At 40.8% G+C, this 22,557-nt stretch overlaps 1 protein-coding gene across 3 annotated transcripts in view; it reads left to right on the top strand.

Annotated features, from left to right (window-relative positions):
• Positions 1-22,007, top strand: part of DNAJC13 (DnaJ heat shock protein family (Hsp40) member C13) — a 129,773-nt gene extending 107,766 nt beyond the window's left edge. For 2 of the 3 annotated variants that reach the window (XM_046001673.1, XM_046001670.1), the window contains 11 exons: positions 213-312; positions 2,249-2,323; positions 2,542-2,654; positions 7,225-7,394; positions 7,548-7,590; positions 7,938-8,111; positions 9,672-9,851; positions 10,143-10,283; positions 12,258-12,401; positions 14,584-14,683; positions 20,404-22,006. In XM_046001673.1, the coding sequence (XP_045857629.1) occupies positions 213-312; positions 2,249-2,323; positions 2,542-2,654; positions 7,225-7,394; positions 7,548-7,590; positions 7,938-8,111; positions 9,672-9,851; positions 10,143-10,283; positions 12,258-12,401; positions 14,584-14,683; positions 20,404-20,510 (1,347 nt within the window). In that variant the 3' untranslated portion in view covers positions 20,511-22,006. Of the gene's footprint in view, positions 1-212; positions 313-2,248; positions 2,324-2,541; positions 2,655-7,224; positions 7,395-7,547; positions 7,591-7,937; positions 8,112-9,671; positions 9,852-10,142; positions 10,284-12,257; positions 12,402-14,583; positions 14,684-20,403 lie in introns of all 3 variants that reach the window. The other variant, XM_046001672.1, reaches the window with a different exon arrangement.
• Positions 22,008-22,557: the final 550 nt, after the last annotated feature.

Below are 22,557 nucleotides of genomic sequence, written 5' to 3'. Positions count from 1 at the left end.
TGGTTTTTTAATTATTTTTATTATTTCACAAAAGATCAAAGTAATAAAACCAATCTTTTAAAATTAAACTGTTAAAAGTTATTTTCTCCTCCAAACATTTTTTTCACTTTGGGAAGCCTCAAACTTATTTGGGTCTGACTAATAGGACTTAATTTTATTTAGGACCAAAATTATTTCCCAAACTCATAATATCCTGTTGATTTAATTTTCAGGTTGTGAATATAGTGACATCTAACCAAGATTGTGTCAACAATATTGCTGAATCAATGGTTTTGTCCAATTTATTGGCTCTTCTGCATTCATTACCATCAAGTATGTATATTTCATGAATGGAATTTTGGAAACCACAGCATGGCCAGCCTATAGAGGGAGCAGTTACATAGCAAATAGAAAACCTCTGACAAAACATGATATCCATATTTACTTTAGAATCTCTTAAGTAGTATTCGTTATATTGAGTTGTCTTCTTATTATGTTTTACATCAGTAAATAAAACTATTTTGTATTTACCATTTCAAAAGTTGAAAGTTAGAAGTAGACAGGTCCAAAAGCAAAGGAAAATAACCTAGGTTTTTCAGTTTCAGTTTTCTGAGTATGGTATGCACTGAGTAATTGAGAATTGACCCATGGTTTGGTAAAGAACCCTCATTGCTCTTACATGATAGGAAAAAAATGCTTAAGATAAAAATTACCTTGTTTTCAGCTTACAGTTCAGTCCTGCATTATTTGTCCTTTACGGATTTGATGCAGATAGAGATTATTACCACCAAAGTGAGATCAGTTTTTTAAAATATACCTATCTTATTTCTTGAATACAGCCTGCACTGATATAGGCTTCTTTTAAAAGCTATGCAGTTGTCTAACACAGTCGTGTGTGTTCGTGCCAGAATTAACCTTGAGATTGCTTTTCAAAGGCAAGTGTAGTATAACTCCAGCTTCACCACTGACTGTCAGAATACATTACTCACTTGGCTTTGCCAACCCCGTGGAAGCCATGTTGCTCTTGGCTCACACCTATCTACCTCCTTGAGAACAAGAGCCTTTCTCTTTCATTTTACGCCTTAGTGCCTTGTGCACAGTAGTGCTTCAGTGACTTGAATGGAGTTGAATTTCCATTGAATGATGTTGTTTTCTTTAATAAATAACATTTGAAATAGTTCTCTAAAACGACAGCTTTTGAAAGTCATTTGCAGATTACTTGTGTCATACCTACAACCTTAGTTGGTTTTTCTTTTTTATCGGTTTTCAGTAGCTTTGTGAGGCTTTAAACAATGCAAAATCACACTGACTTATGAAGTAAAGAATGTTACAAAAAGCATAGTTTGAGAACTACAGTCCAGTCAGTATTTTAAGCTTACAGGTGAAGTAGTTGACATCCAGACAGCTTAGCCTACTCTGCTGTTGTTAATATTTTAGACTAAATCACCTGTCTTCCTGCTGGTTGCTAAGGATATTAGATACATAAAATATTTAACCTTCCTACTATCCCCTCCAAAGACTTACTGTTCTCCTCTGAAACTGTTTCAGCAGTGGTGCATTTTCAGTAAAATGTTGTCGCTTCTCTTAGGATTTTGAATGTGTGTTCTTCTGTATGTGAGCAGAGCCCAGCCCAGGGAGCAGCCTTTGTTGTTGCTTCAGTGTCAGCTTCATGCTTGGCAGCCTCCACCCTTATTGCCAGCTCTTACCCCTTTGGTCCCCTGTCTGTCATTGCTGTTTGACTCTGGAAGAGTTAAAGCCCAATAGCTGAATATACTTTGATGGCAGGGGATGAGAGATGTATAGGCTGTGTCCAGAAGGACACTGTCATGTCTTAGATTGGAGCAGTGTCTTGCAACTGCTGCTTCCTACTCACTTCTGTAAGACCAGAGCACCAGATAAAAATGTTGGATTCCTGACCAGCGTCTTCAGTGTGGTGCCAGGAAGTGGAAAGATTTTGCCTGTTTAATGATCAATGAGGTAGGAAGACAGTATGGCACAGTGGTTACGAGTGTGAAGTTTGGAGTCAGACTTCTTGGTAAAACCTAGCTGTGCCACTCACTAGCTGTGACACCATGGACTGGTTAAACTGGTCCTTGTCTTCCCCATTCCTAGCAAGGCCATAATAATACCTGTCGCTGGTTATTGTGAAGAGATAAGTATGATAACGCTCTGTAGAACACTTAGGCCAGTGCCAGGCCAGAGCTGATGCCTAGTAAATGTCAGCTGATGTGATGATGGTGTATTCCTTGAAATATCTTCTGTCCTACAGGTCGCCAGCTTGTTTTGGAAACGCTTTATGCTTTGACATCAAGCACAAAAATAATCAAAGAAGCAATGGCGAAAGGTAACGTATAGTGCTTTCTCATCCAGTCATGCTCCAAATAAGAAGCTTACTTTGAACTGTTTCTGTACAGTCTGATAAACTAGGAGAATGCTTTGGAAGGTTTATAATTTAAAAAATCATACTCCATTAAGTTGAAATAAAGTTTAAAATGAATTCAGCTGATCAGAAAAGTCATATTCTTTATAGTATAAACACTAATTCTTTTCTTTCCTTCATAGGAGCTTTGATTTACTTACTAGATATGTTCTGCAATTCAACACATCCACAGGTTCGAGCCCAAACAGCGGAACTTTTTGCTAAAATGACAGCAGACAAACTAATAGGTCCAAAGGTGAGCACAAAATAGGTCCTTAGAAAGAAATTATTTAAGGTCTGTTACTTTGATATTGATTTCATGAAGTTTACCAAAGTCTGATGGTGAGGCTAAGGACATGATTTGATGTGAAAATTGGAAGATCAATATACTTGAAATTGTTGCTCTGCATTACTACTTTGAGAAAAATTATAGATGGAGAAGCCTCTGTTGGAATTGAGAAGTCTTAAGACAGTGTTTGGATTATGGTGGTAAACCGTATACCTTCCTTGAAGAAAGAACAAGAGTATATGTAAGTTTTGACAGAAGATAGTTGGGTTAGACTTCGACACTGTGAGGACTAGCCTGTGGAAATAGCTAGTGAAGGGGATATGGTGATATGTGTTCTTAAATGCCCCACATCTTTGTTAGTACAGACATAGCACCTCAGCAAGTAAGTCCATACGGACACCAAGTGTGAACAGCTTCTCCATGTTGCAGAGAGATCTTTCGTCCAGAATCTGGAGATGACTGGATGATCTTTGGAAACGTAGTCCTGTTTATAGACCGTGAACATGTTAAAACAGTACCTCTGAGTAGAATTCCATCCAGATACAAGTGTAGTCAGTCTCCTGTTTTTAACTCAGTTTCAACAGAAGTAGGGCTCGCTGAAGCATTCATTGTCTGTGCCTCACCCAGGAAGCTAGCACCTCAGAGAAGTGTTTCAGGACTCAAACCCCCGAGCCACCACTTCCAGAATCAGTCTTCCCTCAGTAAAACAGTCTGGATTTAGGTTTTTTCCCTTGTCTTGTTTCTAGATCGGGATACTGAGAATGTGTCAGAGTCCCAGAAACAATTTTACTTTGGGAATAAAGTTAACAGTCTGTCATCACAAGGGTTGATGAGGGAGATTACACTTGGATTTCTGTAGAAAGGGTCCATAAAAGTATGAGTATTGGTATTTAATACAGAGTTTTCTTAAAGCTAGAGTTGGGTAGCACAAACTTGTAATATCTAATATTACATGATATAAATAATGTTTTAGTTGTTTAAACATGTACTGGAGTTAACTTTGAGCTTTTTAGTAATTTTTGTCCATCAAAATACATGAGGGACAGATTTTCTCAAAGTGAATATATTTACACTTAAATTTTTTGTATAGGAACAATAAAAGTACGAGCTCCTTCATTGAAAGAGCTTGCAGAAAGGTTTGCAGAAAGGTATTTTAGAACTGGGAGGTGTGAACTTTTTTTCTTTTTGGTTAGCAGCTTTTTTTTTTTTTTAAGTTTTTTATTTATTTAACATACAGAGAGAGATCACAAGTAGGCAGAGAGGCAGGCAGAGAGAGAAGGGGAAGCAGGCTCCCCGCTGATCAGAGAGCCCGATGTGGGGCTCGATCCCAGGACCCCGAGACCATGACCTGAGCTGAAGGCAGAGGCTCAACCCTCTGAGCCACTCAGCCGCCCCGGTTAACAGCTTTATTGAGATATAATTCACATGGCTATAGTTCACACATGTGAAGTGACCAGTTCAGTAGTTTTATTATATTCACGGATTGGGTAACCACTGTCTGTTTTCTTCAGTGCAGGGAAAAAAAAAAAAAAAAAAATGTTCCTTTTGGCAGTTACTCCCCATTCCTCCTCTTCCAGCACCTGGCAGCCACTGACTTATATTCTGGATTTGTCTTTTCTGGGCAGTTCATATGAATGAAATCATATAATGTGTTCTTCTGTGACTGGGTTCTGTCACTTAGCACGTTTTCAAGGTTATTCCATGCTGTTCACTCCTTTTTCTTGCCAGATAATACTCCCTTGTATAGATAAACCACATTATTTTTCCATTTATCAGTTGATGGTCATGTGAATTGTTCCTACATTTTGGCTCTTCTGACTAAAGATACGTATTTTATTTCTCTGAGAATAGAATTTTTGGATCAGAGGGTACTATTTGTTTAACCTTTTGAGGAATTGTCATAGTGTTTTCCAGAATGGCTGCAGCATTTTACATTCCTACCAGCAATGTCTGAGGGTTCTTATTTCTCCACGTCCTCTCTAACACTTGTTACTAGATACCGATTTTGATTATAGCCATCCTAGTGGGTATGAAATGGTATCTCATGGTTTTGATTTGTATTTCCTTGGTGACTAACAATGTTGAGTATCTTTTCATGTGCTTTTGGCCATTTGTACATCATTTTTTAGAAAGATAACTATTTGTTTTTATCTTTTGCTTATTCCTTAATTGGGTTATCTTTTTACCATTGAGTTGTAATTGCTCTTTATACATTCTGGATGCCAGTCCCCTATCTAGTACATGATTTGCAGATATTTTGTCTCATTCCATGAATGTCATTCTGTTTCTTATGGTGTCTTTTGAAGCACAAATTTTTTTTTAAATATTTATTTATTTGAGAGAGGGAGTGTGAGGGGGTGGAGCAGAGGGAGAGAGAAGAAAACCCCAGGCAGGCCCTTCGCCCAACACGGAGCCTGACAAAGGGTTCGATCTCATGATTCTGAGATCACAACCTAAGCCAAAACCAAGATCAGATGCTTAACTGACTGTGCCACCCAGGTGCCCCATAGCACATAATTGTTTTAGTGCTGATGAAGCCCAGTCTGGTATTTTTGTTGCCATTATAGCTTGTGCTGTTGATCTCACATATTAGAAACCATTGCCTAATCCGAGGTTACAAAGAGCTATGCCTGTGTGTCCTCCTACTAGAGTTTTATAGTTTTAGCTCTTGGATTTACATCCTAGATCCATCTGAATTAATTTTCGTAGATGATGTGAGGTGGGGGTGGGACCAATAAACTTTTCCTATAAAAGAAAAAACACGGTAACTGTTTTATCCTTTTTGGGTCCTCTGATTTTTTTCACAAATACTGAACTCTGCCATTGTCACGGGAAAGCAGCCATAGACAGCAACTATAAATGGCCGTGGCAGTGTTCCAGTAAACCTTCGTATACAAAACAGGTGGCAGGGCAAGTTTGGCTCCTAGTGTTCCAGCTCTTGTTCTCGGATAACTGAGTGGCCTGTACGTAACTCTCAAGTCTTATAGTCAAAGAATTTGCATTATATAAATTGTTTGACTTAAATGTTTAATAATATCAGTGAGTGATCACTTCTGTTTGATTTCTCTCATGACCAAGAAAAGTGAGATACTTCCTCTTCTGTGCATGTTGTCTGTTATGTAATGGACATAACTCCTTTAGTTCATTGGCTGCTTAGGAAGTTCAGAACCAAATTTGTAGTACATCACTATCAATTATGTAGTTTTTGATGTTTCCCTTGTGTCCTGACTTTATATTAGTCTTTGTTCAAATAAGTTTTTGACTATCTGCTCCATGCCAAGGGCTGAGAATGCAAGCAATGAGCGAGAAGGACTAGGTCAGGGAGGGGCACCTGGGTGGCTCAGTGGGTTAAAGCCTCTGCCTTCGGCTCAGGTATGATCCCAGGGTCTTGGGATCGAGCCCCACATCAGGCTCTCTGCTCAGCGGGGAGCCTGCTTCCTCCTCTCTCTGTCTGCCTCTCTGCCTCTTTGTGATCTCTGTCAAATAAATAAAATCTTAAAAAAAAAAAAAAAGACTAGGTCAGGGAAACTTTCCAGAAGATAAGTTTGAGGGGCATCTGGGTGGCTCAGTCAGTTAGCCATCTGCCTTTGGCTCAGGTCATGATCTTGGGGTCCTGGGGTCAAGCCTTGTGTTGGGCTCCCTGCTCAGTGGTGAGTCTGCTTCTCCTCCCTCTGTCCTCCCCTCTGCTTATGTTCACTCTCTCTTTCAAATAAATAAAATCTTCAAAAAAAAAAAAAAAAGAAGAAAACTTTGAGCACAGGCTCGAGTGATATGAAGGAAAGAAGATCATGTGAAGATCTCAGGGGAAAACTTAACACTTCCCAACCTTCATTTTATGTTTGACTTTATTCCTCAAACTAATTTTCAGTGCGTGCGTGTGTGTGTTGGATACATTATTTTTACTGCCTTTTTTTTTTTTTCCCAAAGTAATCTCTATACCCAGTATGGGGCTTGAACTCATGACTGTGAGAGCAAGAGTTGCTTGTTTTACTGACTGAGCCAGCCAGGCACCCCTGTATTATTTTTAAAGCTGCATTTTAAGTCCTTTTTAGAAAACGACACAGTGTAGTATAAAACAGAGTATAGCAAAATAAATGCACTTGAAAGGCACAAAGGCAGCATGAAAAAAAATTGTTTGCAAGGGCAGGGGGCATGATGGAGAGCTGGAGGGACAGGCCAACCAAGGGTATTCTGGGAAGAAGAAACCATGTGTGCAAGGCATGATCTAGCAAGGTGTGCTCTGGATGGTATATGCATCAGCAATATTAAATTTCTTCAAGGGTCTTAAATTTGAAACAGAGAGAAAAAACGAAACTGGATAGGTACGTAAGAGCGGGTCATATGAGTCTTGTTAAAGTTACCTTTGCATAAACCAAGGTTGATCTCTTCTCCCGTTCCAGGTGGTTTGGTTGATAGTTGAGGCCCAGATCAGCCACACCACAAGTAACAGCAGTAATCCATCCTAGAGAAATGCAAAGCACACCAAACACTGAGCTGTCCAATAGGCCTTTTTTCTTTCTCAAATCCCCTCATATAGGTCCGCATTATATTAATGAAATTTCTGCCAAGCGTTTTTATGGATGCCATGAGAGACAACCCAGAAGCAGCTGTACATATTTTTGAAGGAACTCACGAAAATCCAGAGCTGATTTGGAATGATAGCTCCAGAGATAAAGTGTCTACAACAGTTAGAGAAATGATGCTAGAGTAAGTAAAGCCTTCAGGTAAATCGCCAAGAAGGACTGCTGATGTTTCCTCCATCATCCATCATCTCTCTTAATATTTATTCTAATGTTTAATGAAAGTGTATTTTATGACTGAAGTTTGATATTTTCCTCTCCTTTTCTCCCCCCCCCCAAGGCACTTTAAAAATCAGCGAGACAACCCTGATGTAAATTGGAAGGTAAAATAAACTTTTATTCAGAGGAAGGAATTTTACATTTTACTATAATTTTTGTAGATTTGTTGTTTTTTAATTCCTACTGAGTCAGTTTAATGACTGTCAGATAATTTTGTCATTAAGACATTTAAGTATTCCCCTGGAAAATAAGGTTTTAAATTCAAAAATGGGAATATTCACTTTTTAAGTAAGTAATCAAAGCACGTTTTTTGACTTTTATTAAGGGAAAATAAAACTTATAGTAATTATAATTTGATTATGTTAATAACCACTTAATGGGATTTGCATTTTTTGTTTCATGTAGGACTAATGATTAAGTGACTTGACTATGATTCATTCTTTCTTTAAAGTTGCCTGAAGATTTTGCTGTGGTGTTTGGAGAAGCAGAGGGTGAACTTGCTGTTGGAGGAGTTTTCTTGAGAATCTTCATTGCACAACCAGCCTGGGTTCTAAGAAAGCCCAGAGAATTTCTTATTGCACTATTAGAAAAATTAACTGAGCTCCTGGAGAAGAACAATCCACATGTAAGCTTCAGCCAGCAGCAGAACATTTTGAATTTGCTAAACATATTGATGGTGTTTCTGTTAAAACACCATCCTCATTGACCATACATTAAGAACCGGCTCCCTCTTCTAATACCACGGCCACATTTAAATTCAGATATACCCATTCGTCTTTTTTCGTGCATTTCAAAAGTGAAACTCATTAGTAAAAGAATTCTTTCTGAACCAGAGTTGGAGATGACTATTGACAGAATGCCGTTTCTGACAGTTACAGAGGCTCTAAAAGAATTTTAATTTTAAGGAGAAATGTAAATGTTCAGTACTCCCCCGGAAGCGTGTCCTGCTAGGGTGTGTCCTTCACTCAGGTTTCCACATGTGACCGGGACGACCCTCGTGAAAGAAGAATAGTTAGCAGTTGACCGCAGAGTACTTAACCGTATGACAGAACCTAGTACCAAAGCCAAGGCTCCTAGGGAAGCAGGAGAGAGAAAGTAGCCTTGGTCTTCATTCGCTGAGTCAAATCCTGGAAGTATGTAAGGTTTTGTTACTTAAACCTTTAGACTAAAAATGCTTGAGGTGTGTGACTGTTGTTATATCAAACAGATGGGCTGTGGGGCAAGGTGAGTAAAGAACCCCGGCTGTGTTATTAGATGGTCCTAGACCCAGTACCAGCTCTGCCACTGACTGACCGTGTGATCTTGAGCAGTGGTACCTCGTGGCTCTGCCTCATTTATAGACGGATCACAGCACCTGCCGTAAGGCTGAGGTTTTAATGAATTTTTATATAGAGAGGGTCCTTAGCATGATGTCTCACATGCCAACTGCCTCAGAATTACTAGTTACTAACATTAGATTAGCACAGCTTCGGAAAAAAAAATTAGTTTACCAAATATTTGCATATGTCACTTGCCATAGTCAGGTTTTCTCTTCATTAGGATTTTTACTACGTATATAGTTTCCTTCAAAAAAAAAAAAAAAAGAAAGAAATCTTCAAAACTTTGGGGAAAAAAACCACAATATTTTCCTCACATCACCTTCCTTGGTAGGCTCATCCCAATTTCCATGTTCATTCATGGATTCATTCATTTTGAGATGCTGCGGTTGTGTATGTCTGCATGTAATGGTATAAGTTACAGGTCTTTGCAGTCCACAACAGAAAGTGCCTTATGGCAGCCAGACCTGTTCAGTAGGATTTTTAATAGAACTGGGAAACACATTTCATGATTTTTGCATTTTCCTGAACTTGTGATGTCCCTGATACTGACATTTCTATAACATTGACTATAGCTTTCTAGTAATACCTTTTGGGAGATCATCTCTTAAACCTGCCACAGAAATGAGACAGGACGTGTCCCAGTGAAAGGCTGCTTAGAATAGGATATGACCTTCTTAAAGTCCTTGGAATTCATGCCTCTTTTTCAAGATGGGAAGTTTGTTGTTTTTTTAGAATTTGTGAATCAGTTTTCAAAAATCAGCACTTAGAATTTATGGATCTCTAGGTTAGAATATCAAATAATATCCAAGGGTATTTAGGACTTACTTTGTCAGTATTTTATAGTTTGTTTGTTTGACACCTTCCAGGGAGAAACTCTGGAAACTTTGACAATGGCCACAGTTTGTCTCTTCAATGCACAGCCTCAGCTGGCTGACCAGGTCCCACCTTTGGGCCACCTCCCCAAAGTGATCCAAGCGATGAATCACAGGAACAATGCCATTCCTAAGAGTGCCATTCGCGTTATCCATGCCCTGTCTGAAAACGAGGTATGTATGAATGCATTTTGTAGCTTCTAATTCTGGAATTTATGGTCCCCTCTTCCTGATGAATGCACATTGCAGTAAAGATCCCCTTCCTACCATGTGCCTCTCTGCATGTGAACCAACAGTATTATAACTCTGAAAGTAGTTCAAATGATGTAATTAATAGGAGACTGAATTTGAGTTCGTTATTAAATTTGGGCTGAATGGAGGTTTTCCACATATTTTACTATTGTATTTACTCTGCTATATGAAATACTGCTGTTCTCTAAGTAACCTTTTTTTTTGGACACTTAGCTGTGTGTTCGAGCCATGGCATCTTTAGATACCATTGGCCCACTGATGAATGGAATGAAAAAGCGGCCAGATACTGTTGGTCTAGCCTGTGAAGCAATTAATCGAATGTTTCAGAAGGAGCAGAGTGAATTAGTGGCACAAGTAAGTGATTCTACATTTAGTACTATTTTAGGAAAACAAACAGCAAATAGGTTTTCATTATTTAGCACTGATTTGGTTTCTGTGACTTAGATTTGGTAGGGAGATAAGTTGGGGTTTGTGCGTGCATGATTTTATATTTTATACACATACAGGCGTGCATATATATACATATATATAATGTGTATATATGTGTGTGTACACATATACTTTCATTCACACATACACACACACACACACACACTCATAAAGGCAGACCAGCTATCAAAAATCTTAACAACTTCAGGGCGCCTGGGTGGCTTAGTTGGTTAAGAGTCCAACTCATGATTTACGTTCAGGTCATGATCTCGGGGTGGTGAGATTGAGTGAGCCCATGTCAGGCTCTGTGCTGGGTGTGGAGTCTGCTTAAGATTCTCTGTTTCCCCCTCCTCCTCTACCTCTCCCCCATCTTGTTCCTGCACTCTCTTTATAAAAATAAGCAAACAAAAGTACTTCTGTGATGTTTAGTTTTAAATTTTGGTTTTTTGCTAAGCGTTTATTCTTAGCTTGCTTTGTAAAATTTACTTCCTCCTCTTTGGAAGGACTCACTCTGTCTTTTGATGCCTTCATTTTTTTTTTTTTTTTAAAGATTTTATTTATTTATTTGATAGAGAGACAGATCACAGGTAGGCAGGGAGGCAGACAGAGAGAGGAGGAAGCAGGCTCTCCAAGGAGCAGAGAGCCAGATGTGGGGCTCGATCCCAGGACCCTGGGATCATGACCTGAGCCGAAGGCAGAGGCTTTAACCCACTGAGCCACCCAGGCGCCCCTGATGCCTTCATTTCTTAAATCGTGTTTAAGAAACATGCCAAGATTACTGTCTTTCAGAGAGACTACCCTCCCACCTAATGTAGATAGGACTTGGTGGATACTAATGTAGAGTAGACAGACACTAAATGAGCAAAACCATTGCAAAAGTGAGCTTTCTAAAATGCAATTCTTAAATATAACTGGGTCACTGTTCATCTTAAAAACTCTTCTTTGGTTTCCCGTTACCACCAGATGACAAAGTGACAGCTGACATCCTTAGCCTCAGTACAAGGTCCTGCATCTTTATATGTAGCCCTCCAATTCTCCTGGCCCCTTTTCCTCTTCCATCCTCTGTTCCCATCCACCACTTGCCTCTAATTTAGGCAGGTTAGAAGTACTGGGTACCTCTCAAAGAGGTAACCGGATACTTTGGAATTCGAACTTAGGATTGGCTTGAAGGGGTTGTTGTGTTGGAAAGAACTTGAGCTAGTACTACCACTTGATGGCTCTGTGACCTCAGGCATGACACATAAACTTAGACCATTCAGGTTCGTCATCTGAAATAGTTCTGAATCCTTCCAGGGCTGTTAGGAGAATGCTATCTGTAAAGGGAGGTGCACCCACTGTTAGTTACTTCTCCCACTTCCCTTTGAGCTTCAGGGTGGGTAGTGAAAATTGTGTGATACCTGAGTATTAGCTAACTTTTAATAGGCTGATGAGAAATGTTTGGTGAATGCAAAGATTGATGTTTTAAGAAAACATGAAAAAAAATATTAAGATGCTTCAAATTTTGTGCCCATTAGTGTGGAGTGATTAAAGGAAGCAGTCCAGTGTAGTGGCTAAAGGTCATGTTATGCATTCTGTGGGCCGGCATACAGATTCTGTCACTGCCTGTGATTATCAGGTTTTACCTCCGCGTGATGATTTTTTTCATCAGTAATAATCCTAGTGCCTATGCTGTTTCATGTTGTGAGGATTAAGTAAAATGAGCAGTCTACAGCATTTAGAACAGTTAATGGTATGGAGTAAAATAGAGTGTCGTTACCATTAGATCTATAAATGAAATCTTTATCTGCATTAAAGTGAAAGAAAGGAGGTTGTCTTCTTCCAGGTATGATTCCAGGGTGAAATTGTTTCTTTGGTGAATTTTTTTCAGCACATTTATATAAGTTCAATATTCTCTTCTAGGCCCTGAAAGTAGATTTGGTCCCATACCTCTTAAAATTACTCGAAGGCATTGGCCTTGAAAATCTCGACAGCCCAGCAGCCACGAAGGCTCAGATTGTTAAAGCTCTCAAGGCCATGACTCGAAGCCTGCAGCATGGAGAACAGGTGGGTCTGCACGGGGGTGACTTTAGCTGGCTGCTAACTGTAGGGTGGTCTCCGAGCCAGGGGTCTTGGCCATGGATGATCTGTGCGCCTCTCTTCACAGACTCAGATAGTCACTAGGGCGGGATTCTTTCTTGGAATACTGATAGTGTGATGTACATTTCAGGAAGAAAAATGCTGGAATTCTTCAGCATAGAAGAATCTGGAGCATTTAGTGCTGGTTGAGGTTAATATTTAGTTCTAGGATTTTTTGCCAGGCAGTGATAACTAACCATAATGATTAACAATCCCATAAGGCCATTTTCGTTTATCCTCTTCCTTTGTTAACACTTAACGGTGTGTCTCAGCCGCATGCTTGTGCTGACTTCCACCTGGCCCAGTAATTTAATTTTCCTCTTTGGCTTTATTTGTATTGTTGCTTCTGAGAACTTCCTCATTCAGTGTTACCATCCAGCATTATCTACTAAAGCTCTCTCTCTGTTTTTTGTTTTTTGTTTTTTTAAATTCAGGTGAAATTTACACAACACGAGATTAACCATTTTATTTGGGTTTCACCACATTAACAGTGTTGTGCCACTGCCACCTTATCTATTCCAGAACATTTTATCACCCCAAAGGGAACCTCCGTATCCATTGAGCAGTTCCTGCCCATTTCTCCCTCCCCCAGCCTCTGGCAAGAACCACTTTGTTTTCTGTGAATTCATCTATTCTGGATATTTCATGTAAAATGGAACCATACAATATATGACCTTTGTGTCTGGTATGTCATTTAGCACATTTTCAAGGTTCATCATGTTAATACCTTGTATCGATGCTTCTTTCCTTTTTATGGCTGAAATATTCCTGTACGTATGTGCCACAACTCGTTTATCCATTCTTCTGGTGATAGACTTTGTTTTTGTTGTTTGTTTTAAGATTTTATTTATTTATCAGAGAGAGCACAAGCAGGGGAGAAGCAGGCTCCCCAATAAGCAGGGAGCCTGATGTGGGACTCGATCCCAGGACCCTGGGATCATGACCTGAGCTGAAGGTAGACACTTAATCAGCTGAGCCACCCAGGCGGCCCAAGGACTGTTACTCCCTGCTAGTGTTCTTTCAGAGGTTTAAATTGTCTTTTAGTGATTCCTCTGTGTTTGTGTAGAGTCTCACCAAAGAAACATTTTGTTATGCCATTGTCCATTCTATCAGTATCACCATTTGAATGTTTTTAAATAATCTTAAAGAAGAGAGGCCACATATCTTGCTGTGGTCATCAACTATGTGCTTAGAAGTATTGGGGTTTTTTTTCTGTGGGTGTGTACCATGTGCAGGCGGTTGTCTTACCCTTGACCTGCCTCCAGATTTCTGTTGATGAAATTAGCCAAGTAACCCTGACACGCATCTTCCAGTCTGAAGAGGAGGAGACAGGTGTTGTAGTTTTCAAAATAGCACCTCCTCCACCCCCTTCACAAGTGATTACTTCCAGTGGTGCCTCCAAGCTTGGGGCAGGGAGTCTCTTGGACCTGCATGGCCCTGTGTGTGTCTCTACTGTAGTGCCTGCCACCAAATTACCTGGCACTCTCTGTGTCCCGCACTAGGACTAGACTGTAAGCGCTTCAGAGACAGACGCTTTCTCATCTTTGTGTCCGTTGTGTCTCCACATAAGGAGGTGCCCAATAAATATTTGATCTCAGTGTTGATACATGAAAGACAGTCTCTGAGTTGGGATTTCCCAAACTTTTTTTTTAGTAAATCTGTATCACACAGAAATATGTCCTTCATCTTTGTCCATTACACTCTACACACATATTTTGTGCTCTGGTATGTATCTGTATCACAGATCAGTAGTTACCCATTTTACATGTGATGCTCTGGTGCTTTCTGTATTAACCTGTTAACCGCAGGCATGCCGATCACAACCCTCTTAATCAATTTCATAAACATCTAACAGGTCACAACCCATAATTTGAAAGGCTGCTTTAAGTTTTAGCTTGAGTTTGTAGCATCTTCTCCCCAGACCCCTTCCTTGGGAATACCTCATGGGCTCATGCCACATGCTCAGCCAGTTGTTACTATCATGAGAAAATCTTTCTGCACAAATTACAAACAAGCAAGTAAATTATAGGTTCAAATAACAGCGTCCAGCTCTAGTTGGACCCGGTCCTTATTAATTCATTTATGCTCAGAGTTTGCTTTACTTCCCTAGGTGAATGAAATCTTGTCTCGTTCTTCAGTCTGGAGTGCCTTCAAAGATCAGAAACATGATTTGTTTATTTCTGAGTCACAAACAGCAGGATACCTCACAGGTAAACCGCACCTAATTGGTTACTCTGAGACATAGGGCAAAAGCCACTTGAGCCTTCTTTTTGTCCTGACTAGACTGACTGTAGCGCTTAGAGTTTCTTCCTAGGCTGCCAGCCACCTGTCCCGGGTGCTGTGGGCATGCGGTGGACCTCTGGGGTTAGCCCTGGACAGACACTAACTGCTGTTGTGTTGAACGGGTGCTCACGGAAACGTGGACCTTGTTCAGTTGTGACCCAGTTAATTCATGGTGTCATAGGTTACATTTGGAACATGATATTAAAATGTTTGTCTCAGGCGTGTAAAAAGAGAAATATCTACTCAGAAGGATCAGTATGAGAAACGTGATAGCATCGTTCTGTTTCTGGTGGAGTAGCAGTTTGAAGCTCCAGATGTGTACATTCACATGTGAAATACTCTTCTTCTAAGTGTCCAGTGATTGATCTGTAGTTTTCCAAAGTATTTACAGTTTGTCCTCTCAAGGGGACATAATGTGGGTACCATAAAGGAAGGGACATTTTATTATGTAGGGATCAAAAGAATGTGTACTTTTGAAGTTCAGGGCATTTGTCCATTTGACATGCTAATTGCTCAACAGTGTTGGAATATTTGTTTTCATACGACTTCTGTTTAAAAAGAAAGTCATACCATTTTATTGCTACATCTGAAGATGAAATATGGTCTCTCTGGTATAAGAGTTTTCAGCTTGAAATTAACCTTAAGAATAATAGGTGGGTTTTGCCATCTGCTTGTGTATAATACGTATATTTAAAAAAAAAAAAAAAAAAAAAAAAGTTCGGCGTCCTCCTCTAACCAGAGTTGATGTGGGTAGACTGAGAGAAAAGAAACAATACCCAGTGGTTTGCATGCCTGTGTAATCGTTTTAGTAATCTAGATCACTGGTATAGAAGTCTCTACATCATAAAGACTGAATCTTGAGTATTAAAAAACGACAGCTTTAGAAAACATTTTGCTTGTTTTTAATTTTAGTCTCAGTTGTGACACTATTGCTTTTTTCTTCGCTTTCATGTGACCACTTTCATATGACTACTAAAATGTAGAGGCAGCACCCTACCATTTGTAAACTCATGGTGCTCTGGTTGCCGGTGCCAGGTGCCCGTGAATGAAGAGTAGTGCCGTAGGTCTCCCGTCTAACTTTTCCATGCCCTGTCCGGTGCTTTCTGTGAGGAGAAGTACCAAGAAAACGGTCTTTGTTTATCCCTGTCTTCTCTTGGATTTGAAGTAAAGTTGTAGTTTCTAAGTAAGAGTATGTTCTCTAAATGGCAACTAAAAACTTTATCTGTTTAGACTTTTTTCCCAAAAGCCACCTTTTTGTGGTGTTACGTTCATTACTTTGTATCTAAGGATGCTGTGACTGGAAAATCTGCCTTGTTTTTCCTCCAGCTAAAGAAAAGTACTTATTGAAAGTTTGGCCCTGAAGAATGTAAGATGTAGATTATAAGCTTCCCTGCAGGGAGAGCTCTTCTAATTTGTTGTGCTCTCCATTGTGCTTAGTGTCCATTGACTTGACTCAATAGAGTAAAAGACTGGAGATGGTCCTTGACTTACTAACAAGATGTGGGCCTGAAGGTCTGTGGTTAGAGTACAGAAGAGACAGGGATTTATCTTCGGGGACCTAGATTTCATTTAGAAATCTGTTGATCCTCACCCCATCCAAATGCTAAAACTAGAGAAAAAAGTACAGGGATCAAAAAGGTTCCTCTCTGTGCCTTTCCTTCTACTTGGCTCCCTGGGGTGGCTTCTGAGTAAGGTGTGAGAAGAGCTGTGATGAGCTATAGGGGATGGAAGAGGGTTGGGGAAGAAGAAAAATGGTCACAGATTTCTTTACAGCCTCCTTTGGGCCCACTCAAGGGGCAGCAGGTTCTATAGAAAGTCAGTCGACTAAGGGGGCAGTGGTATAAATCCCAACTTGAAAATGGACTGCTGTTACTGTGGCCGTTCTGAAGGCCCTGCTGAAGCCTACAGACACGTGCGCACGGGACAGTGCGGACTAGCCCTGAGCGGCGTGGGCCCTCAGATTGTCCAGGTCTTAGCGCATCATCCATCTGGGGTGTTCTGTTGGCGAGAAGTTTGAAAGCTTTTTCCCATTAGTTCTCGTGTTTTTTTCAAAGGACTGTTTAAAGAGAGCCCTAGGGGTTGAATTGCTGTCTGCTCATTGTTCAGACTGCCAAATGTTTCCTTCTTGTGTTTGAGCTTTTCCATGGGGGCTTCGTGTTGGGTGTCATGTGTTTGCCAAAAGGGGCACGTTCTTTGTGTAACGGGAAAATCGATGTATAACTCTGTGCAGTGTATACAGTGGTGTGTTGGGTGGGAACTTTGATTAGGATTTACCCCACGCCACCCTCAGTCTCCCCGAGAGGTTCTCATTGTGCCCAAGCCCCTCATCAGCGGGCAAATGAAGTAAGGTGCTGTGAGCACACACTTCACTGGCCGTTTTTCTGAAGTGCCTCTAGGGAGTTTGGCAAGTAAGTGGACTTCGTGTAGGAGATGGGAAAAGAGAAAAAAAAATTACTATTTCAAAGCAGGATAAGAATAAAAATATTCCTTAATGATTTTCTTCACCCTGGCTGCTGAGCAGATGCCATTCAGTCACAAGCTTAGGATTGGGGTTATAAATAAGGCATCCTGGGCAGGACTACTCATTGTTGATGAATTGAGATGAGACTGCCTGGTTCCAGAGGCTCTCCAGCCTGGCATAATTGTTTTGCTTTCTGATAAACACTTAATCTAAAAGTATCTCAGTGCGGTTTTACCCAGGATACAGGAAAGCTGTGGTTGCTTGTGGGCCCTGTTACTTAGCTGTGTATTAGGTTCTAGAAGAGCTGGGTACTGACAAGCTCACAACCTATAAAAATCATTTTAGCAGTGAAAATCCTCAGATTACCTCACTTAAAAAATCAGAATAGAGAAGGAAGGAACAACAGGGAAAGGAAGAGAAACAGACCAAGGTAAACATGCTTGTTAGGAGTTGGAAATGAAGATAAGAGCTTTGTATACACACAAACATATACACATGTATATTTATATTTAATTGGAATTGGAGATGAAGAGCTTTATAAACACACGCACACACAGCCCTCTGTATATGTTTACCTTATGTTTAAGTAGAGGCATGTAGAATAGTTAACTTGGCTTCCTAAGGTCATTAAAGGGAGAGAGGGTGCAGTTCTTGGATCCCTCCTCAAACCAGTCTGTCGGTTCTTTACAGAGTTGGGGTTTTTTTTTACCTTGTGTTTTTCTTTTTACACCTGTCCCAAGACTACACAATGTGAGCAATGTTAGCAAAGATTCCCTAAGGCCGTCAGTTTATCGGAGGTCACTGCTAAGGCAGAGCTTCCTCCTTTTTATTTCCCTGCTAGGAATCCCGCGCTCGTTTTTACCAAAGCCCATGCTCTTTCCACGACTCCATTGCAGCCAGTTCCATTTTGTGGATTCTTTAATAGTGCATCTTTTCTCGTTCTTAAGTCTGGCAGCCTGGCGCAGAGTTGCCGCACACCCCTATTTCTGGCAGCCCCTACTCTGTCCTTCTGCCTTTCTCTGGAGAATACAGCTGCTCTGTCCTGTCCTCATGACTCGACTGTACTTTCTAGCCCCTGGAAACCAGACATGCTCTAAAGGAGAGGTCAGAGGTATGAGGGAAAGAGCATTTCAGACTTTATTTACAGAAATGTCCAGGAATTGGTTTATCTTTCCTAAAGAAGCAAGTGGTGGGGCTAGAATTTGGTCTCTTGTGGATAATCCTTCTACGCCCAGCATTTCACAATTTAATTTTAGCCCAGAGGTTCCCAGACTTTCTCAGTTCACAGTCCCCTTAATATCTTCGTGATTTTTTTCCCCCATCTACCCTTGGGTTGAAAGAAATAACCTAACAGTTAAGTTTAAGTATTAGATCCAAACAACTTGAAAGTGGTTGTGTGGTGTCCAACAAATATTGCTGTGTTTCTCTCCAATGTAAAATACCTAGCAGCATCCCTGTGAATTTGTCCCAGGGTGTCGCAGCACCCAGTTTGAGAACAGTAGCCTTACTCTATTTTCTACATAGCATTCGTGATTTGGTCCCATAATCTACTCATTTGATGCAAACCAAGCTGAGTCGGTAATTCGAAGTATCTGGGCACTTTACCAATCCAGGGTGTTGGGGCTTTATTCTTCAGGCTTCTATCTTTGGTGAGACCTGCTTAATAGTTCTCTGGTCATCTTGCTGCTGCTTAAGGTTCAGAGAGTGATAGGTGGGTGGCAAGTGATGGTAACAGGAGGGGCGACGGCTCCGTCCTGTCCGGTTGGAAGGGGTAGGGTGCCCCGGAGGTCTTCTCCCGGGCAGTCTGGGGAAGGCCTGGCTCCCTGATGGGCGGAACACAGGAGTTGACAGATGCAGACCTTGCGCTGCCTTCGAAAGGGAAAGTCCCTTTTCTACATTTTATTAGATGAGGGTTCCGAGTGCCTCGGCCCTCCGATTGGCGTGTGACAGCTCACGCGGGTTGAATTGTCTCTGGCTGTGTAATTACACACTAGGTGCAGTGTCTGCTCAGTGATGCGAGCCGTTTCACGTCCTCGATACAAGTGCTTGTAAGGTGTGAGGTGAACGAGATCAATCTGAACTGTGCCCCTTTTGTCCTGCGCTAGTGCCCGTCGTGCCTTCGCCTCCAGCAAGCTGCTCTGCTGTTTGCACGTCCTTACAACTTCCCTTTTGCTGCTTATATTTCTTTTCTCCCCTCAGGTGTCTCTCCTTCCCTTCTAACTGGCAGCAGCCCCCTTCACCTCAGGAGCGGCCTTTAGATCCGCTCTGCCAGGCAGCTTGCTAACTTCTGTGTAGCTCTCTGAAGCAGGTAGAGAACCATTTTGCTAAATGCATGCCGCTTCCACTGTCTTCCTAGTTCTAACCCTTTGATGTTCCTTAGCCCTTTGCCTTATTTCCCCCAGTTTCAGCTAAAAGTATTGCTCAGTTTGCAGTATTATGCCGCAATGTCTCTCGCAAGTACTCTGTATGGTTTGTGCACTGCTCCGGGGATGTAATTGTCTGCGATGTTTAAGATCAACTGGAGGGCTAAAGCCATCATAGAGAATGCTCACAGGACACCTCTGATAAATGCTGGCACACGTAGCATTTCCATGGTTAGAGATGGTTAGAATCAAGGAAGACCTAGAAAATGAAAATACTGCTCTTTTCCCATGGCATTCTTGTTTTGACCGATGACAGATGTCCAGAGCCTTCCTTTTTTAGCGACGTCGGTGTAGCTGCCCTTGTTCATTTGGTGTTACTTGTTACGATAGCACTTCTTTGCACCAAATGAAAGTCGGTTACCTTTAATATTAATAAAGTGGTTTTCTTGGGCATTTCATCAAGGATGACTTTTGGATGGGCTGACTGAGTACAGTTTCTTTCCTCTACTTGTTCCCTTCCTCGCCCTCCCCATTGGACATAGCTATCCTTTAGTGCCCAGGATTTTTTGGGAAACATTAAATTACCAGAATTGAGAAGGGGCAGTTTCCCATGTTTCCACACCAATGTGACTGTCCAGCATCAGTTTTGAAATGATTTTTAACTTCGTCATCTGCTAACGCCATACCTTGAAAATGGCATTGTGTAGCTGTTTGTTAAGGTATGATAAGATACTTGACTAGCTTCTTAATGATTTTGTAGAGGTCAAGGTTTTCCTGTGGCTCTGCCCTCTAGAAGGTGTGTGTTTTCCTTTCTCTCTTGCAGGACCTGGAGTTGCTGGCTATCTTACTGCAGGGACATCCTCGTCAGTCATGTCTAACCTGCCGCCTCCCGTAGACCACGAGGCAGGCGACCTTGGCTATCAGACTTGACACATTTGTGAGAGACAATAAATGCTGAAAGGCCGGTGCCCAGTCCACATTCCTCCAGCTGATACGTTGAAGCAAACTCTTACTGCCTTTCTCCTGGTTTCATGACAGTGTTACTCCTTTTTCTATAAAAATATTTTTATTTAGAAAAAAAGTCAGTGATTCTAATTGTATCACGCTGTAAGAAAGCACTCTGTGGATCAACCTAAGTGGGTACACAAGACTTTTTTTTCTTGATGTATGTAAGCACATTCTGTTCCTTTATATCTGTTTACAAGACTGTGAATCAAAAAGACAAAACTTTCTTCCTAGTTTTTATAATGTTTTTTTGAATGAGTGTGACTGTGGGGTTGAACTGCAATCTACAGAAATTGGACTAGGTCGCTTACCCCCGGAAAAGGGTCTTTCCCTCTCCTGCGTCGAGTCCACGTGGCTGTCCTCCTCCACCGTCAAACACTATTAGGTTTTGTCCTTGCGCCTGTTCACTGGTATCCTCTCCTCAATCATTAACCTTCTGAGAGCTCACAGTACATGTCGGTATGTATAAACTGGCTTTACCAAATTGAATGAAAAAGGAGCTTGTGCAAAAAAATTTAAAAATTTAAACACGGATGTCAAGATGTTATGTAAGAGATTAGTGTAATTGTGAAATGTTCTATACATTATCGAATATATAAAGCTTTCTATATTGAATGTACATTACACAGATCATTCATATGTGTACATAAAATTTTAAAAATAAAGGGAATTGACTGCTTTGTTAATGAGATATATTTGTTCTAATTTAATTTTCCCCATGGAATACGTCTTACCTGTTCCTGAGACGGATTTAGCAGTAGGAGTAAACACACTTGCCTCACGTGCACCGCTTCGCCTCCAGACAAGCACGTCGACACGCCTGATCATCTGATTGTTCCTAACATCCTTGGTTAACATTCAGATGCATCTAAATTTCCAGAAACGTAGCATTTCCTGTAGTTTCTATTCAGGAATTCAGTAGTGGGCGAGCCTGTTAATACTCTGACGTGTGAGACACATCGCCTGTCCACACATTCCAGTATTTTTAAGAGGTAAGAAATTGAGAGCGAGAACATATTTTAGATAACGCAGATCTGAACATGTAGGTCTCCCAGTATGGTCACAAGCTGCAAGAAAATATGAACATGTAAAGAATACAGACCCTTCTTAAAGAATGAGGAGATACAAACCTCTACATTGACTTTGAAAGCAAGAACCAAGTTTATTCCACAGTTGATGTGTAAACAGAGCTAGAATGGAATGGAATCACTAATTCAGAATTTTGCAAAATCTCTCAAAGATTATGGAATAATATGCCTGTGTAAGTAATTTAATGGATAACTGATTTTAGTCTCCAGATAGTACTTGTCATAAAAATATGTTCATTAAAAGAGATTATAACAGCTGATTTAGGAGTAGGTGTTTTAGGAGAATGCAAATCAATATATTTCCTCTAAATAGTAGGAGAACATAAATATTGCATTGATGATATTTCTTTTTAAGACTTTATTTATTTATTTGACAGACAGAGATCACAAGTAGGCAGAGAGACAGGCGGGGGTGGGGGAAGCAGGCTCCCCGCGGAGCAGAAAGCCCGATGTGGAGCTCGATCCCAGGACCCTGAGATCGTGACCTGAGCTGAAGCAAGAGACTTTAACCCACTGAGCCACCCAGGCGCCCCTGCATTGATGATATTTTAAAGCTGTTTAATCTATGATCACTGACACTTGGAGACCAGTCATAGCTCATCTTCATTGAACATTGCCTGAAAGCCAAACATCCTATAACCTTACACATACATAGCCTCATTTAATCCTCAGAGCAAGCCTATGGGCTTGATACTGATAAAATTTTCATTTTCCAGGTGGAAGGCTCTGAGAGGCAAAACAACTTAGCAAAAGTCACACAGTAAGTAACAGGGTGAGAAATCAAAGCTACTTAGCCCTGACACCAAGATCTGTGATCTGAACCGCGGTCCTGCCACAGCGGCAATCTCCAGCAGGTGTGCGTAACTAGGAAAACTGAGGGGGTT

This window comes from Meles meles, chromosome 4 (assembly GCF_922984935.1).
Source record: "Meles meles chromosome 4, mMelMel3.1 paternal haplotype, whole genome shotgun sequence".
In the NCBI taxonomy this organism is placed as follows: Eukaryota; Metazoa; Chordata; class Mammalia; order Carnivora; family Mustelidae; genus Meles; species Meles meles.
Note: the sequence above shows the minus strand (reverse complement) of the source record. Positions and strands in the feature narration are given on the sequence as shown.